Consider the following 20,618-nt stretch of genomic DNA (forward strand, 5'->3'; position numbering starts at 1 on the left):
GTTCCTGATTCTTCCATTTATGTCATCAATCTCTCTAATACATGGAATGGACTCGGCTCATCCCCCATGATTGCTGCCCTCCCCGTGGCCCTGTTCTCTTTGCTGTATTTTGAGATTACCAGTGACAACAAGACATGGAATGAAACCTGTCCCCACTTCTTGTAATGTTTATATATATGTCATAGTAGTCATTTCAAATAAAAGCATCATATTAATTATATGACACTACAAGAGGTCTATGGCAAAGCCAGATGTCTCTATTTTCAATTAATTTTTTTTTCCTACTTGTAATGGGGCCAGAAAAACAGCAGTTTACAATGAAGTATTTACATTTTTTTGCTTAGTACCTGTTAGTGAAACACAAGAGGCTTAACACAGTGCTTAATAAAAAGGAAAGAATGAGAAAAATATAATTTACCTTGAATCCAGGTAAATGCTTTTCAAAAACCTAATAGAAGATGTATGGAAGAAAATAAGTGAATTCACCCTGATTGCTTTGTACCCCTTTCCTGATCCTACACACACGTACACACTGCTAACGCCATTTAAGGCCTTACAACAGCACTCAAAAGTATAGAAAGGTGGTTGGATGAATGGAAATGAATGAATTTTTCTGCCATTGTATGACTTCAGAATGACTAGGAAGCTTAGGAATACTTTCAGAAACTAGGCTTTATGATGACAAAGCCAAAGGCAGGAGATTTAGCCTCAGGACTATGAGTACTCCTTAGAGGAAGGAAAGAAAGCTGAAAATTTGAGAAGAGTCATAATTATACAGCTTCAAAAGTACATAAATAGTTTAAAGGGTATATATAAGATGTCCGTACCACCCTATCTTTTTTTTTAAAAAATGTCTAATTTGCCTCTTCAGATCACGATGGATGATGGGCCCGGTTGGCTTTATGCTCTGAGAAGCTTAAGATTTCAAAGGTATGTCGAAAGATTATTTAAATAGTCACCAAATCAAAATGACATGTGCGAAATATTAGGTATATATCAACTCATGAATCAAAGACAACATTCTCAGTGTGTGTGGTTGGGAAATCAGGAAGGAGCCTGCTGACAGCATTTTGCCTTTGGCTGCACACGGCCAACAATGCGCTGTCGTAGGTGTGGGTCTTGTGCAACCATCTACACCCTTGTGGGGCTCAGGCTTGATTTATCATAGTTCAAGAATTTACCCAGAGGCACCGAGCCGGTCCCTAGGCACATTGGGCGGTAGGTGTATCTATTGATATTTCTCCCTATCCCTTTCAACAAAAAAACAGAACCATGCCCTAACCTGCAAAACATTTAAAGAAACAAACGTTTCCCAGCTAATAATAAGAATTCTTCATTTTTTTTCCTACTCCTTTTCAGATGATCATGTACAGAAGTAGACAAGATTTAGTAGTCATTTGATACCATTATTTCCCATACTTATTATTTCTATAACTTTTCAACTGAAATTCTAGGTGAGAAATCCACTAAAGCCAAGTCTCATTTTCCAAATAAACACTTTTTCTAAGTTTTAAAATCTACAGTAAACGATGACAAATGGCTTCTTCAAAAGCCTGACAAGGCGAGTACTTGGAAATACAAACCATATCTTCACTGTTCGGTTTTCTAATCATCAGTCATTTTGCCATGGTGAAGAACAGGGCTTTGTTCATACTTTACACGGTTCCCTAGGTTTGCCTGGTTGTCACAACCTTATTTCAGCCCATTTTAATTAGTCCAACAACGTATTGTGAATTCCACCCTTCATGCCATCTTGTTCCTTCTGCAGTGTATCATTAACGTGGTGATGTTTTGATGAAATACCTTCCTTAAGGCCTCTAAGATTATGGATCAGTGGGATACCCTTAAAAGATCCTTCTTTTTTCCTTTGCTATTGACTGTTTGCACTACTTCGAGACTAGAAGAGTTTTCATTTTTTTAGGTAAGCTCTGAAGCCCCCAGGGCTTTCTAAGCTCTTGCTTAAAAAATCAACTTTAGAGGGGTGGCAGGGGCCTAGCCAAGCCTAATGAGGCTGGGTGGGAGTTCTGGAACACATTCAGCTCAAATCATGGAAACAAGTTTGGGCGAGCTCAAATTCACCTTTCAGTTACAAAGCCCTCTCAGCCTGGCAAGATTTGCCACTGTTTGAAAGTGGTGGTTAGCTGTTACGCACAGTTGTAATTTACCTTCTGAATATGGGGCACACAATAAGAAAGGTTGCACAAGGCTAAAAATAATCATTACCACCAAAAAAGATAAACAGCAACATCATCAGGAAGCAAGCTGACACATGGCATTTATGTAGCAACGGGAAGCCACTATCCAGTGACAGTGTCATTTCCACTGACACTGCATCTTGATTAGATTCAGACAGTCCAACGAATAGTCAATATAATTGTGGGTGTGAAACATGGATCTTTAAAAGACATTTTCTTTTGTAAATGGAACTGCCACCAGATTGGAGCTTCTGGGTTCCTGCCTTTGGAATACGAATACATGAAATGCGTACACCTTGTAAGATTTCAACTGACTTCTCATCCTCTACCACCAATCACACTCCCTTGTTCTCTCACCAGGACTACCCTGGGCACATTCAGAAGTCCAGTGTGTAAAGCACTACCCATTCACTTCAAGGTGCTGCTTTGGGGACAAATTATTGCTACTTTCTATCTCCAAGCATCTTGAGAGTAATCTTTCAGAAGCAGAATACTGATAATTCATCTACTTGAGGCTATTAATCATGTGTTTGGTTATGAATAAATACTTCTGTTTGGAAGTTAGGGTGGTGGGAGTTTACTTTCTGCATTGGCTTAATCAAAAGATTGCCTCATCTTGAGAATACTTGCACATTGTTTTATTCTGGCAAGAATACACATAGCATAGACACCTCACTGTGTCCTGACGTAGGGGTTCTTCCTTTCTGATATAAGACGATTGCACATCTATAAGAAGTAGATCATGGTGGCCTGGGACGATGATATCAGAGCTATACAGCAAACACAAGAAGAATGGTATGGTGTGTCAGGTTCCTGCCCATGAAGCTCTCTACACAGCAAACATGCAGTTTGTCCTTTGGAAATTCATCTGAAATGTTTTAATGTTGGTCTTCACTGACCATAAGGAAGCTCTCAAACGAAACGCTAAACCTGAATCAGAGTTATGTGACTGACAGAAACAACAGGGTTTGAGAGGCCAAAGTCATGAGATTTGCTAACTGGTTTGTACGAAATGACAATGTCAATTTTAAGTCCTTCTGATGAAACAGTGAAATGGAGCATCTTTTGTATACATTAATGTTGTAAGAGGTTACCAGAGTCTTCTATGAAATACCTTACTAATTAACTTTTCAAACAAGTAAACAGAACATGCCGTTTATTATCACAAAAGTACTTTCTTGTGTGATGAGGGGAAACATGAAAATATGATAAAAAAGAGTAAAATGACCTTGGCATTGCTCAATAGCACTATTCATCATGACAGAACAAATTAAGTACAGCAGCATTATTGTTCCAAGTGATAAGAATCAAGCCAGAATCAGTAAGAAAAGATGTGCTCTAAGATTCTGTCCCCACTATACAACCGCTGTCCCCACGGTGCCACATGTAGACAAATTTGTTTCATAACCCTTCTCTGCAGATCTAGTGCCCAAACTCTTGATATGCAGGTGGATAGCCTGGTATTGATGAAAGCTGCAGATCCTTCACATCCTGAGATAGAGACTATGTAAATGGTGGGTGGAGCCCAGGAATCTGCATTTTTTTCCAAGCATTTCCAGATGAACTTGATATGGGGGGGATTAAGGAGGCGGTCTCAGTTGGAGGAAAACATTCTGAAGGCAGGTGTCACTCTTCTGTTAATGTGTTTCCTTGGTGTCTGGGTTGTGACTGGGTTGATTTATTCTCTTCTCCTTATTTTTTCCCTTCAGGGTAACTAGACTAGAAAATCTTTTTCTAGACTCTGCCTTAAAGAAAAAAAGGATATAAATCTTTTGCTTCCCAAATTGGACTAGGCCTGCCATTAAGTCCTAATGCCATCCTAGCACCTGATTATTCAAAATGCTGGATCTTCGTGCTGCAGCAGCGCTGTGGAGGCTGAGATGCTCCAGGTCATAGCAAAACTCAGTCAACTAAACTAAGCAAACTCATCCAACAACATTAAACAAACATTTATCAAGTATTTGCTATGTGGTAGGCACAGTGTGCAAGGCACTAAAGACTAGTGGTAGGTCTATTATTGTTTAAAAACTTAGGACGTGCGTTTAGAAGACATTTTAGAAATGAACTTTTTAATGTCTTTATAATTTTTTTTCGGATTGGTGCATGCATGTGTGTTTTGTGCACAAGTGTGAACCTGAGATAGTCTGCTGCATTGGTGGGCACTCTTGGGTCTACTGTTCTATTAGCAACAGGAAGGAAGGAGCTGAGCAGGTAGGGGGGATTAATGCATCAATGGGCTTAGACACCCCCGTGCAGTGAGCAGCCCTCCATTTCCTGGTGTTGGCCAGTGTGCCACTCCTCTTGGTGGGCATGGCCTGCTGGGAGCCAAAGCTGGTCACCGGATGCTTTGCTAATAATTTTCTCTTCACAGGTACAACCAAGCAGCCATCAGACATCAGAGAAAGGCAAGGTCACTGGTGCAAGACCAACTCTGTCCCTTGCTGTAGGCAGATTCTGTACACTGGACATTGGGACCTGCAAAGAAGAACTTCCTGCAACCCACAGGCAAACAAGAGTAAGAACCATTTATCCTATCACCCGGTCTAAGGTGGTGCTTTGCTGACTTTCAAAGTCATGACACACATAGAAAATGATAGCACTTTATGTGTATGACACTCGGGCAACAAGAGAAGACTTTTCATGGCTAGAGGTGACCAGCCTGGGAGCGCCAGCTACCTTGGCAGCTGAAGTGGTATTAGGTGAAGGCTATCTTGAAAATAAAGTGGCTTAAAATACTGTAGATGACCTGCCCTCTAGAGACCACCTTTAGAACGTAGTTCTAGAAGGTGGTAGGATGGACTACAGAATCGTTAAAACATCCCATGGCCAGGCTCTGCCCCAGACCAATACAGCTGTTTTCTCTGTGGGCAGGGCCAGACTTTTTTTTAATAGAGTCCCCGTTGATTCTAACATGCCCCGGGGTTGAGAAGCATGGCTATAGAAAAGGGAAAAACAAGGGGCCTGGAGTCAGAGTGGGAGCCGAAGTCCCGGCTCTACCTCATTACCCAAGTAAGACTGACCACCTTGTCTGGCCTCTCAGTTTCAGTGTCCTCATCTGCAAACGGGGCTAAGGAACGGCCCTTACCTACAAGGTTATTGCGGCACATTAAGTGAGAGAGCGTAAGGTAATGAACCTGGCCCAGCCTTTAAACTCACCTTTCTATTTTGAATAGCTTTACTCAATTGTTTTCCCTTCATTGTTCTGAAGATCTGGCCTCTGTCTATAATATTTCACCCACTAATTAATTCATATATTAAGCAAACGTTTGAATGTTCACTCTGGCAGGCACAATGCTAGGTGCCAAGGGTACAAGGATGAAAACTAAGTGAGAAGGAGAAGTGAGAAGGAGTTCTCTAGGGAGAGGGTTTCTTTCTAAGCTGAGGCCAAGTTCTTGGTAAGTGAGAAGTTAATAAAAATCGAGAACGTTAGCCACAGTCCCGCCCCCAGTTGTCTCACGCTGGATACTCAGTGTTATCCCCATCATCACCGCTCAGCCACTGGAGGCACCAGCGCAGGGGTCTGCGGGGGCAGGATGCCTTCACCTTCTTCCTGCTCTAATCTAGGAATGGGCTAAGGGATAAACCGGCCTGGTTATTACTGGCCTACAAAGGGTTTCTGCCCACACTTATTTCAACATCTTGTAATCCTATTATGGCCAAAACCAAATATAACTTTAGCGAACTATAAATACAAAATTAAAGTATATCAGAAACAGTATTGCAATTAACATACCTAGTGAGGTGATCTGAAGATGGTCTGGCCTTGAGTTGTCCCATGTTTGTGGCCCAGAGAGTTTGTGAGTATATACGAATATATTCACAAATATTTGCCACACCTCAGGAGGTAAATAACAAAACTCAGAACAGGTAATTTATTACACTAGGGGTGATTTGTGTTAGCAAAGTGACAAAAATCCCCTTCTAAATCTAAACTAAAATGTGGGTGAACAAATAAAGATGTTTCTTGAAAAAAAAATAAATAAATAAAACATAGGAATGAAATTATCTTTATGCTTATAATAAGGGGCAAACTATACCCCAAAGTGAGCCTAGTAATTCTGTTCTTTTTCTTACTTTCCTACTTCACTTGGTAGTAACTCAAATATTGTTTACTGATTGTTCACTTTGATTATCTGACCTCCCCTCCTCCACGTGAACTAGAGAGCAAAGACTTCTGTTGGCCAGTACACATGCCCTGCCCAATGGGGAGCACAGAATCAATCTGTTGAATGAATGAAAGATCATGACTGGAAAAAACTAAAGGCACTGAAGTATAGCTGCATTTTTCTTTGAATTATGCTCTATGACAAGACTTTGTGAATTAGATTACTTTAAAAGCTAGGCCTACTTTGTTCCTAGTAGCAAAGGAAGTTTGTTGAATCCTCTATTAACTCAGCATAAGTTACTGAAGGACTGGCTTTTCAACACTAAACATAAAATCCAGTTTAATCGTAAAAAAAAAAAAAAAAAAAATCTGAAGCTGGTTTCATTTACTCTTTGCCTATACAACTCAGGAGCAATTTTAGAAAAGCAATATAGCAAGATGAAAAAAAAGAGACAGAGTAAAAGGAAAATTTCCCCTATTACCCTGAAGAAACTTTCTGTTTTTTATTTGCTAGGTGCTTTTCCTCCTTTAAATCCCTCTGTAAACTATTTTTTTAAAGATCAATCAATCTTACCAATAGAAGCTGTTCACCATTAATCAGCCTGTCCTCATTTTATGCATTTCCATAGGTGTTTTCGCATCACCAGGAATATGCAAGCAAATAAAAGGCTCTTCCTCAATGACTATATCCCTTTGTGCTGAAACTATAGATCTCCGGTTGGCTTCTACTCATCTAAAAATCCGTGACTTTTTAATTTGATATAGACATTGAATTATAAAACATGCTGATCTAAGGAACAGGTTATAATTAAAAGCTTTCTATTCTGCACTATGCAATCATTCTGAAAGAAAGCTTGGGGAACTGTTTGGCAAATGAGATGCATAATTTTTTGGCATTTTTGTTGCAATCCTGAAATGTGAGCCTGCGTGATGCTGCTGCTGGACCCATGTCTAGGGACACTAATGGTAAACCAGAACCTGCGAAGTCATGAAGTCACAGCACAGAACCCCCAGCCCTAATACAAGATTACAGAAAACTCTCTAGGCCAGCACATGTTAATTACATGGACATCCGAATGTGAGAATTCAGTTGTTAAGAGTGTGTGCACCAATCACTTAAAATTGCTCTCAACCGACTTTCCTTTTAGTACAGCTCCACATAAACCATTCCTTAATGGCTGACACATCTGAGAATGAAGCAGGCCAGAAGCTGGATCTCTGCTGGCAAAGCATCTCCATCCTCCTCAAGTTCCAAATACACACACCCCTTGGGTGGCCATGGGTGTCAACTGCAAGGCTAAAAGCCAGTCTCTTGAGTTTTGCAATTACCTACATATGCCAGTGTGCTTAGTAACTCTGCTATTTAAGAGAGACCAATTTAGCATAATCTACTTATGTGGGAGTTAACTCATGTACTGGGTTTAAAATATACAAAAGCTCTGTCAAGCTGGATTGTAACATGAGATCTTGTCTTTCACCTCTAGGTCTCTGGCTGGCAGTCAGCTCTTTTAGCCAAGACCCCTGCCTTATTACCACCCCACAGGTTTAGTAAATTAGTAGTATCAACCCACTTTCTGGTTTTAAAACATCTACATCTGAATAATCATCAATATAGTTGCTATTAATATTGCTTTTATTTGAGGTGATAGTAAAGGATACAACAGACCAAACTTTGAATTCAGACTTGTGTCTTCTTTTAAAGCAGTCATAGAATGTCTCTTTAATATCACACAAACACGTGGTTCAGAAGACATTTCAGAATGTTAACAGATTTTAAAACGACCATGTATTTTCCTACCAACCTTAATTACTTATGACAAGTTATTTAGATAACGTGGATTTTTTGGTTACCAATGACATTCAGAATGAGTGCTTTCGATTTTTTGAATCAGATATAATCAGGTCTATCCTTAAAATTTGTAGGGCCCAGTGCAAGAGTACAAATGTGCCCTACCTCTCTCCCACGTGCCTAGATATTTACAACTTATAAACCAAACTAATAAACTGTTAAATAAAATATGTTCTATCTTCTTAGTATATCCATTTAAAGTCTTTTCATGATGGTGATATATTTTTCTCAACTTTTTTGTATTACTTATTTGATGGAAAATTACTACAGACCTGGACTGGATATTTTTCTTGGTGATTACAATTCAAAACAGTAACCAGAATGGGAGACTCATAGGTTCCTCTAAAAGAAAACAGTGTTTATCACTGAGGTGGTGTGGATCAGCCTCTGTCTTATAAACATTTCCAAAAAGTTATTTTGCATCTTATACATTGGTAAAAACAGAGCATATCACTGATGTATGCAAAACTTCAGTTAGTTTCAAAATTTCAGTTCCTTTAGCTAAAAAACACCTGATATGAGTGATTAACCTTGTTGTGAGATGTAAAATTAACTTGCTTACAGGGCCCACAAGCAGGAAAAAAAAAAAAGCACACAGTAGATCCTGTTTATCTTCATAATTGAAGAAATGAAGTTCAAAGGTATTGTCTCTTGACGCAATGGCCAGCATAATAGAGATGAAATAGTCATTGAGGAAGAGCCTTTTATGTGCTTGGTGGACACAAACATTTTAGTATTGTTCAAAGCCAGATGGTAAAATTCAGGATCTCTTAGGAAAATTGCAGAGATTCCTATTTTATTCCTCTAGGGCAGGGTCTCCCATGGTCTTTTAATCCTTCCTGGGTGCTTTTAATGTTTAGCCCTGTGGTCCATTGTACTACTTTCTGGGGACGGTGTTTTAAAGGTAGTCTTTAGCCAAAAGGGCAGTGCCTAGAGACAGAATAAACAATCACCTACAATATTTCAAAATGGAGTAAAGGTCCTTTGCAGGACCTTTGATATTGTAGAAAGACATTACATCTTTTAAGATCACTGGTTATGAACAAATTAGTACTTTTACACTACAAGTCTGCCCTTGAAATCCTAGAAAAGCAAACTGAGAAACAGCCCTCCTCCCCTCTGGGTTACACCAAAGGAAAGGTGGGTGAGAGAAGCCAGGTGCTCTAAGGATAAGGGCGGGGCAGGGTCCCATAGGGTGAGAAGGGTTCAAAAAGAATCTAGAGAATTCAAACTGGAGTTATTTGTAATTCTACGGTCATGGGCATTCTAATGTCCTAGAATTTATTCCCAAAGGGATGATGATATGCAAGAAATTTTTGCAGAGGTTGAAGGAGTACCTGACTTCTATGGGAAAAGCATGAAGAACTATTTCTTCCTGGTATGTTTGACTACTAAAATTTGTGTATGAGTCCCATTAAATTGATTGTTGTTTTGAAATAAACATTTAATTTCAAAACACAGAAATAAGAAAACCCAAGAGGGGACAAAGCAACACATAGGGATCAATTCACCATCTAAACCTGTGTCTTCTGCTTTAAGTGTTAGCAACAGAAACAGAAGTGACTTTGTAAGGCTTGTGAGTCTTGACATATGTTTAAAAATATGTCCTAATGATAAAGATGGTCTTCAAATGGCTTGGCAGTTCTGTGACAGGTGGGGGCGTTTAAGATAAAGGGTTAGAAGGAGCAGGTGAGGAGTAATGGCAGTAATTCAGGCAAGAATTTGGAAGTGAGGCTATTTCCATGGTCTAGGAAATGAAGGAATGAAATATATCTGGAATTTGGAAGGCGGCTTGAAAAAAAACAATTGCTGAGTTTGGCAGATTAAGTATAAAAGAAATATGTTTTGGGCGCAGGGCCATGGCGTGCTTTTCATAATCACATTTAATCCTCCCAATAATTTTGCAAGAAGACATATCTGTGTCAACTTTACAAGAGAGAAGACAGACACTCAGAAATTGAACCTATCCATGGCCAAACAACTACTAAATAAATGGCAACATCGACATTCAAACCTGGGACTACTGAACCACAATTAGTTTTGATATTGCCCCTGTGATACTGTGGCCCGCTGGTGAAAAGGAAGCACAGGGAAAGACCAGGAAAGAAAGATAAACAATTTCAGCTTTCCTAATTAAGTTGGTGAAGGAGAAATTCAATTCACGATGCGTATAAGTTTCAGGTTGTTTTTAAAAATCTGGTATAGTATAGCACCGTCCGACAGAAAATAAAAGCAAGACTCATGTAATTTTGTGTTTTCTAGTGGCCACATTGGAAAAGCAAACAGAAACAGGTGTAATTAATTTTAATGATATACTTTATTTAACGCAATTGTATTATCATTACAACATAAAATCAATGTAAAAAATTATTGAGATAGTTTGTTTTTTTTTTTTTTTTTTTTGGTACTAAGTTTTTAAAATCCAGTGTATGGCTTACACCTAGAGGACATTTCAGTCTGGACTAGCCACATCTCAAGTACTCAATAGCGGCACCTGGCCAGTGGCTGCCATATGAGGCTGCAGATATCAAGAGTACTGAGATGCGTGGAATGTGATGCATGTCCCAGAGTGTGGCCAACGAGGGACAAAAGGTAGACTCTTAGAAATACCCGTGGAGAGGTGACCGGAGGAAGACTTGCGCAATGAGACCCCATTCGAGGTCTTTAACAATATGAAACACCGGAATGATTAAAGTCACAAATTATGTGAGAGAGAAAAACTATATAAACAGAGCCTCTAACCCTCTATCTTCCATGACTGCCAACGGGCCAAGTGATACCAAGAGCTTCACAAAGGCCAAACACTCCGTGGGGCCTTAGTTGGTGGGAAGAGACTTACCCAGCCACAATAAGCTCAACAAGAAAACCTCCTGCTTATATCATGTGCAAATGATACACATATGCAATAAAACTAATAAGTGACTGATGTGATCATTTCATTTAAAAATATGTAGTTATTTTTGATAACTGAATTAATAGACATTTATTTTTTTTTAAATCATTTCCTTTGATTGTAGAAATTAAATCTGGAAATCGAGAGGAAAAATATTTCATCTTTCTTCTTTTCAACCTTCACATTCTTTCATAAATATCAGGTAGTAGAGTGAGATTATCAAAAGCAAAAAACCAGTCTTCATGCAGTTATCAAGATGACAGTGGTTCTTATGTTAGTGCTCTCTACTTAGGCTGTAAGCTGTCACTTCATAAGAGGGTTTTGAAGATGCAACTGGTGCCCTTCTGAAGCTTAAGCGGTATATTTCCATTTCATGTGACGAGAAACATGTTTTTTCCTGACATCAGGCCATGTGAGCTCATGTCTTCTCCCCTACTCACCAGCAGAGCTTGTGAAGATAAACTCCCTTATAGGATGTGGGCAAAGCCCTGAAATCCCGGAAGAGCCAGGGATTGTCCCAGAGAGCAAGGTAAATCGCTTTCTTGGAACTCCTTTGGAAACTGGTGGGTGAGGGCCTGGGAGGGGATATTTCACAAGCATAGGGTATACTGCCTATTTGTAAACCACTCCCCCTCTTCGTACAGTTTCTATATTTACTTATCTGCCTTGAATGCTCATAAGTTTCACTGCCTTCTTTTTTTAAATGAGACTATCTTTGTTTCCTGGATTTTTGCATACTGTTCTAAATATACTGTCCCACTGATAAGCCTCTCTCCTTTTTATTTCCTCTAGTTCACATGTTGGTGGGCCAAGTGATCTCCCACAAAATTCTAAGAACTCATAAGCAAATGTGTTTTAGAAGAGGACAGAAGAAAGGTTCAGGATAGAAATCATTGTCCTTTTTATACTACACTAAAAAAAAATACGAAGATCTTTGCAGAGTAAAATATCACAGAACTCCATTCTCACGTGACATTTTTACATGTACCTGACTAAGCTGTGCGTCGAGCCCTGACTCGCAGAAGGTTTACAGCACGTCCAAGAGCAGCCTTGGTAGGCGGGTTGCCCGCATGGCACTTTCAAGTCCTAACCCCGGCCCTGGTGGGGCCAAGCTGCTATGCTGGTCAAAGGAAAAACAGTTAGATCATCAAATACATGCACTTCTGAGTGTGACGTTGCTGTTTCTGGATTACCTTGATTCAGGGTATTTGGTGAGGGTGGCCAGGCTGCTGGTGTACATGTGGCCGCCCACATCAATGTGGACGGGCGCATTGGATTTTGTGAGTTGTGCTGGAGTAGGAATGCCTTGGTTGTTCAGTGGAGATGCAGGAGATCTAGTGATCAGAGGTCTTGACATATTGGGTCGACTGTCCTACAGAGAGATAAGCAAGTTAGACACGTTTTCTTTTTTCAGTGGAGAGAAAGGAAACACATACATCATAAAGAATAAGCGAGTGATGAGAGCTGATATTCATTTGGCAATAAAATCTGGAAAATCAGCAAGCTCTCCCTTTTGTTATAATGAATGTTAGAAAGACAAATTCTATGACAAAGAAAACTTCCCATGTTCAAAATCAAGAATCTGAACTCATTTCAAATCTTCCCGAGCACCATGACAAATTCTACTAAAGAATTCTCCCATTTAACAAGTGGAAAATGGCATGTGGAGAAGTGCCATTCATTCCAAATGAAAAGGTAATCAATACTTGAAATGATACACATCTAAATAAAACACGAATGCTTCATCCTTGCCTTTGGAAACTTTCTTATTGCAATGTGGTTGAAACAGACTTCTTAGCATGTGTGTTCTGAAAAATGTTTCTTTCAAGTTCTATTTTTCGAATCAAGAAAAAGAGGGCATGACTGGTCTAGCCATCAGCTCACGTACTCAAAGCAACCATATAAATAAGCACCATAAGTTTATCGGTTGACAGATTCAAAAACAAAATCTATCCACACTCTGCCCATTTGTTCCCCATTTCTCTCCCTTTGAGACTATGGGTCTGGAGATGCTCAGAAAAGAGTGTATAGTAGACCCTTTCCAAGGTTCCAATTACCCACAGTCAACTATGGTCCAACGATATTAAACAGAAAAATCCAGAAATAAACAGTTTGTAAGTTTTAAATTGTACGCCATTCTGAGTAGCATGATGAAATCTCTCACCATCCCATTCCATTGCACACTGTACCCACTTCGTCCAGTGTATCCACACTGCAGGTATTCCCCACCCTCAGTCACTTTATTAGTCGGTCTCAGTTATCAGATCAAGTGTCATGGTATGGCTGTGCTTATGTTCAAGTAACCATGGTTTACTTAATAATGGCCCCAAAGAATGACAGTAGTTTAAACTTTATTGTTGCTCCATGTATATAGGAAAAAAACCATAGTGTATAGGGTTTGGTACTATCTGCAGTTTTAGGTGTCCCCCACAGACAAGTATGTACCCTCCAGGGATACGTATGTGCAAACTGTTCTTCTGTATGCTGGACTTTTTGAAGAAACCAAGTGCCCGAGGAGGAGCTTAGACAGATGCCAATGCACAATGTTTAGTCCCACAGGCAAAGGTGCAAGGTGAGCAAACAGCAGGAGGAGGATATCACATGGTGGCAGCAAGAACATGTGGAAGAAACTGTACTCTTGAGAAAATGAAATATTACATCCTTTCTATGGATACAACATAAATATTTCAAATACTATCCAAACATGGCACACTGCTTATAAAGCCCAAACCACAGACAAGTAAAGTCAGGTCTCCGGCACTCAATAAAGGCGTCAAATATTTAGAGTCTACAATTGAGGAATAAGCTAAAATAACATTTATATCTGAATTCTGAATACCACAACTATACTCTCAGATTCATAATTTAGCCAGAGATTGTTTTCAAACATGCAAACAATATGTGCCAAAGCCAGTGATGAGACATAATAAAGGGATTTTGAAAAATGCCTTTGATGGAGATTACAAAGGGGAAGTCATCTAATTTTTGTGCATAAAACCCAGCATGATAAAATTTAAATTTGCAAAACACCATATATTTTATGATCTGAAACAGCTTTAGGAGTTACCTGGGGGCATGACTGTTAGACTACTTAGCATTAACCACATGTCCAGGCAAGACGGTGAATGCCCACGCTTTCTGAAACCTCACATCTACTGCGAACGGGGTGGTTACTGGGCCTTTCCACAAAATGTTGACCATCTGTGTTGTGCTTTTCTCCATGCTGAATTAAACAGAGCCCAGAAGCAGTCACAGAAGAAGAGTTAATGTTTTATTTCTTAAACTGAGAGGTGGGTTCATGGATGATCATTATATTATTCTTCACATGTTCCCATATATTTTTAATAATGCAAAACAGGTATTAAAAAACACAAAAAGATGTTCAGAACACAGAAAAAAGTTAAAGAGGTACTGATAGGGGGAAAAAGTTAAAATCCAAAGACATTGGTAAGGAAAATTTAAAACAGTTAAGGTTCTGAAATATTAAAAGTAGCATTTTAAAATTTAGATGACAGGAAACATTTTTCCTTTGAAAATGCAATCATATAATCTGTATTTTAAAGAGATACTTACTACTTGACTTGCTTTTAGAAAATGATTTCCTGGCTAAAGACACACGCCCCTAACACACATCACCCTCCATTATAATTCACCCCAGCCCAGCACTGCAGTGTCTGTAATAGTTTTTCAATTGGACACATTCTATATCCTGCCTGAGGGTGCTCGGGCAAAAATGAACAGATTTGCAGGGTTAATACTGTAGTTAGACTGTGACCTCATTCAGTACAGCACTAACACTGCAAGGTCTACCTAGAAGGAGAAAAAAAAGCATAACTGATCGGTTGAAGGATTCCAGATTTCTCAGAATACATACCATTTACATGGTAAATCATAAATGTATGGAGATTGCTAGATTTAAAAATTAAACCAATGTTTCTTCTTCAGCTGGGGTTTGGGTGAGGGGCAGTATTGATCCTTAAGGGCAGGGACAATTCAGTTTCATGATGGCTCAGGCGGATTCTAGTAGGACTGTGAAGTATTAGAAATGGTCTCTGGTGAGCCCTGCTAGCTCTTCTCCTAGACTCTCTTTCCATACAGGAAGCTTTCCTGTTCTGTATGTGTCTCCTTAGTTAAGATCACATCTAAGACATGAACTAATATTAGCTAATGGAGTAAAGTGTTTTCACTCAGTATTTTCTGTATTGGTGCAGGCTGAAAGCACTTATAAAATCTACAGGCCGGGGTTGAAGGAGAATATTTGGGGCTGGGAGGTCTTGGGACTTGTGGCTGCTTCAGTCAGTATCTGATACATGGACTCCAGATGCCTCATCTAATACAGTTGTGGCAACTCCCTCACCTGTGACTGGAGCTAACATTTTCCTTTGTTCATCTAGACACTGAGGTCCCAGATGGGATGCCTGTCCCTGCAGAAACCACTTCCCTACCAGCTTGAGGACAAGGCCAACACTTAGAATGGCCAACTGAGAGCTGGAAAGAAGCTGGGTTCTCACTGACATGTTTGAGACACTGGGTCAACCAACTCTGAGCCTCTTATCTCTAGATTTCCCGTAACTTGGGCAAATAAATTTATTTTTAAAGTGCATTTGAGTTGGGATTCCTGTTACCTATTCTGATGGAATATCTTTCCTCTCCACAGCTGCCTCCCTGTGAGGTCATTTGGCTTGCTGAGACTTGGCCCATCATGCCAAGGACAGCTGCCTGCTGATAGATGCAGAATTTCTATCATATTATCACCATTCTTCAACTCTACCATCTCTCCTTCTGTTGAATCACTCACCACCATCATCTCAGTCTGCCTGTATCTTTCAGTATTACTTTTGATTAAATGAAAACCATAAACTTTAACCAGAATGGGGTTTAAATGTCTTACATGTGCCGTCATCACTACTGAAGAAACAGCTCAGAACACTGATGTGTGTATTCTGAAAGGTGGCCAGGCAGAACGCTGTCTCTGATAACCCCCTTCTGGAACAGACTCCTCGCCCAAGGGAGAGGGACCTGCCCTAACATGAAGCACTCGGTTACAGCCCCTCTCTTTGTGCAGCCCCGTGTTCCTTCCTTCTACATTACTTATGAACAGCTGGTAAGTACCAGGCACTGTACTGGGGTGGGCGGAGGGGCGGGGGGGAGGTGGTGGGAAGGTTGGGCACAGGGCATGATATATAATAGCAAACATGACAGACTGGTCCTTGGCCTTACCAGGCTTGCTGTTCAGTGGGAGGGAGAAGCCAGAGAACAAGTAACTACTCCCAGGCAGGGGAAGGCCAGGTTACCATGGTAACTTAATTGAGGAGACTCATAACCCAGGCTTGAGGGCAGGGCAGGGAGGAGAAATGGAGAAGGCTCCCTGGAGACGGTCTGAGCTGAGATCTGACAAATGAGAAGTCTACACGCAGTGGGATGCTGGAAGGAGGGTTCTGAGCAGCACTGCCAAGTCTCCGAAGTGGGAGAGTGTAAGGTACACTCTAGAAATTAAATGTTCAGCATATTGTGAGTCTTCTCCCATTTGTTTTTTTCCCCGAGATGGAGGGCTAATGCTAATGCTTTGTTCCCTAACAAAAGCTTGTAACATCATGGTCTGAGAACCATAGAATTACGGTTGATCTTTTGAACAACATGGGTTTGGACTACGTAGTTCCACTTATGTGGAGATTTTTCTCAATATCTGTACTGTTTTCTGTCAGTGGCTGGGAGTGCGCGGATGTAGAGGGCCCACCGAATACACTGATCTGCACCATTTTATACAGCGAACGTGAACGGCCTCAAATTTTAGTATCTGTGGGGGTCCTGGAACCACCCCCCTACCACTGGGGATACCAAGGGACAACTTAAGTTTCGAGGACATCTAAAGTTATACTAAGATTTTTGACAGTATATGGGTCAGCACCCCTAACTTCGGCATTGTTCAAGGGTCAGCTGTAAATGATAATTTACTATGAAAAAATAAATAAAACCCATCATAATATTCTTATATCTAGAAAAGAGAAAGAGTAAGGAAACTAACAGCTAGCTTTCTAAATAGCACTGTCCATATCTGTACCATTCGGTACGATAACCCATAGCCACAAGTAGCTATCTGAACATTTGAAGTGTGGTTAGTGTAACTGAGGAACTGAATGTTTAATTTTAATTTAAATAATTTAAATGTAAATTTAATTTAGCCCTATGCAGCTAGTGGCTATCATATTAAACAGCATAGTAACCTTTGCTTGAGTTTTTGGTAATACAATGAAGCCCAAATCGTGACAAACGTGAAATTATCACTCATGTGGAAAAGAAGCAGTGGTATTTTAGAACTGAATACAGATGGTTTATGACCCCACGACAGATGCATTTCCCTCTCCCCTTCTAACACTATTTCTCTTCCTTTGCTGATTTTATAAAAATAAAAGAAATGAATGGCTATGCAGTGAGGAAAAAGAATGATGTTGCACACACAACATCTACGATCTCACAGAGGGAGTGTTGGAACAGGCGCCAGACACAGACACATTCTGTATGATTCCATTCACATGAAGTTACAGACAGCAAAACAGATCTGTGATGACAAAGCTCAGAACACTGGCCACCTGTGGCGGATACTGACTGGGAAGGGGTAAGAAGGAGCCTTCTGGAGAGCTAGAAAAGTGCTGAATTTTGATCTGGGTGGTTACACAGTTGTATCCATATGGATGCCTAAGATTTATTCACTTTTTTCTAAGTTCTACTGAAAAGGAAAATAAACCAAAAATAATCCTGGAAAAAAACTCCTCTAATCGAAGCACTTTACTGTGAAGATACTCAATTAAATTTGCATAAAAAGTTGCTTTTTTTAAAAGCCAAAAAGATGTTTATTATTTCCTCTCACAGGATTCACCAAACCTGACTAAAATACTCTGACATGAAACAGCTGTCTGAAATTTTATTTCTACTTCTTTCTCCTACTTCTATCCTGGATGGATTTTCCAGGCATGTTGATCAGTTTACTTTTAACATTTCCATTTCCTAGTTGCTTTCAGTCTGCGGCCTCTTTGTAACTTAATCATCCATCTCACCTACCTAACAGAGCAGCAAGGGATTTTTTTTTGGTGGGAGAATCCTGCAAGGGATTTGACTCCAGGCATCTTTCAAAAGAAGCTAATGAAAAATTTGCCTCCTAAATCTAACCTAGCCGTGTGCTGCTCAGACAGGAGCCCCAGGGGCACTGCCGTGAACAAATAAGCTGAAGTTTAAACTTAAAGTTTTAATGACTTTATTTGTTGAGAACGTACGCCTCTGTCACGTTTCACAATCAAGTTGAACTTCATATTACTTCTTTCACTGGGAAAAGAAACAAGTTTCTTAGGGATATTTCCAGAAAAGCATGTCGATAGTAAAATACTTATCTATATTATTTGATATCATAATTCATATCATTCAGCAGAGCAGTAAAAGAATTTAATACAAATCATAACTTTTCCACACATTTCAACCCGGGTTTAAAATACATGTTTTTCTTTCTCCCTCTCCTTCTCTCTCGTACTCAAGTAGCATCTATATTATCCAGAATGCCTGGAGAATTGAGTGTTTCAATTAATTATATTTTCTGATAGATGGCTAACCATTTAGGACAAACTGTAATCAACGTATCTGAGGCAAGGATCCTACTTCCTAGGATGGTAATTTGTGGTTGCTTTGGGAGTGTTATTTTAGGACTGACACAATCCTATTAGACTCATATTAATGGTACTTGTAGAAAAACATCACTTTACTGAACATAGTTACTTGATCGTATAATGAGACTCAACCACAATGTCAATGTATTTTATAAGAGGTTTCATTTGTTTCTTCATTGAAGTAATATTTATTGGGCTCCTACCATATGTCAAACTCTATGGTCTCTATGGACTTTAAATAGCAGAATGACCCTGAAAAGAGAAAAAAAAATCTTTTAATTTCATGCATTTTTTTTTAAGGGCCCAGCAGTGCTTCAAAATTTATGAGTACTGTATATATGATTTTTTAGAGGACAGTTTCTGTTGATCTCTGAAGGCAATAGTGAATGAGAATAAAAAGTCTTCTGATATCAAATCTTCCATTCACTTTATTTACAAGAGCCCCCTTTAAACTCACAGAACCTACTTACTCTGAATACACGCATTCATAACAAGGGTGGTCATTGGTTTCCTAGCCCATACAAAAATCATCCAAAATTCCATCATTCCAAAATAAAACCCCAGACTAACTTAGATTGGAAAGTATATAACATATTGAAGAAAGATTTTTGCCTGATAATAGTAAAAAAAAAAAAAAAAAAAAAAAACAAAACCAAAAAACAAACAAACAAAAAAAACAACACACACACATTTATTTAAAGGTAGGACAACTTTCGGAACTTTATATAGCTGGAAAAGTCACCTATGCAGAACATCCAAAGGGTATAGAAGGGTTTTTGGAATCTGAAGATATGGTTCGAGCTCAGGCTCAGCCTTGGAGTCGTCTTTGAGAAGTTACCAAACCTGTCAGATTCCAGTTTCCTCATCTCTAAGACAGGGATGAATCTTCCCACCTTACATAGAGGTACAGCCGGCAGCGGGCGAGACATGTTTGTGAAGGCATACAACACAGTGCATGGCACAAAGGACAAAGGGAGTTGCTTTCCTTCTGCAAGTGAAAAACGAAATTTGACAAACCAGTAAGCCAGATATGAGGGAGAAGAGACTTTTACGGATCTAGTGAGCAGTTCAGACAACTTTTAAAGTAGCTGAGGAGGTAAGATCCATGGGTGAGAAAGACAGCGTTTTACACTGACAAAGTATTACAGTGTGGGGTACAGACAAAAAGAAAACAGGACAGAGTATATAACAAGATGTTAGTTCTGTGTTTTGAACAAAGTGCATAAAAGGAAGTAGGGAATGAAATCATCATAGCAGGTTCAGAAAATGAAATGGCAATTGAGCTGTACTGATTTATCATATCAAAATCTTAATCTTGCAGCTTAAAAAACCATGAATCAAAAATAGGAGTCTTCAGTCTATGGCCATGCCACCCTGAACATGCCTGATATTGTCTGATCTCAGAAGCTAAGCAGGGTCGGGCCTAGTTAGTACTTGGATGGGAGACCAACTAGGAACACCAGGAGCTGTAGGTGTTTAAAAAAAAAATAGAAGTCTTCAAAATTGTTTCAAAATGACTAGCAACTGTGTTAATCTGCAATTATTTGCTCACCTGAAATAGCAAAATGTTATTCTTCTTACTGCTGTTTATTTCAATGTACCATCTCTGCCAGATATGAGTGAGGGTCCTCAACATGCTTTTTAAAAAATTTTTCTCATAATGAAATATGTATCTGAGAAGCTCCCTTATTAGCTTCTCAAGTTGGGAGCCATGAAAAGAACGACTATTTGCCAAAATTTCTCGCTTTTTTCCCTGTGGAACTTGAGAAAAGTAAACTTGAAAAAAGAACATTTTGATAGAATCTTGCTGTTTTTCATAGCTGGATTAATTTTTAAGTTTGATTTCTTGGATATTTTTAAATGTACATAAAACATCACAAAGTATTTTAAACACATACTCTCAACTATGTATGTTACTAAT

The 20,618-nt window shown here is 39.4% G+C and overlaps 1 protein-coding gene and 1 pseudogene across 3 annotated transcripts in view; one reads left to right on the forward strand and one right to left on the reverse strand.

The window, feature by feature from the left end:
- KCTD1 (potassium channel tetramerization domain containing 1) overlaps positions 1 to 20,618 on the reverse strand; it is a 170,552-nt gene that overhangs the window by 30,653 nt on the left and 119,281 nt on the right. For all 3 annotated transcript variants that reach the window (XM_016160076.2, XM_016160077.2, XM_016160075.2), the window contains exon 2: positions 12,236 to 12,414. In XM_016160076.2, the coding sequence (XP_016015562.1) occupies positions 12,236 to 12,414 (179 nt within the window). The remainder of the gene's footprint in view (positions 1 to 12,235; positions 12,415 to 20,618) is intronic.
- Positions 20,054 to 20,172, forward strand: LOC118610441 (annotated as a pseudogene).

The sequence above is a fragment of the Rousettus aegyptiacus genome, unplaced genomic scaffold, assembly GCF_014176215.1.
Source record: "Rousettus aegyptiacus isolate mRouAeg1 unplaced genomic scaffold, mRouAeg1.p scaffold_m13_p_12, whole genome shotgun sequence".
NCBI lineage: Eukaryota > Metazoa > Chordata > Mammalia > Chiroptera > Pteropodidae > Rousettus > Rousettus aegyptiacus.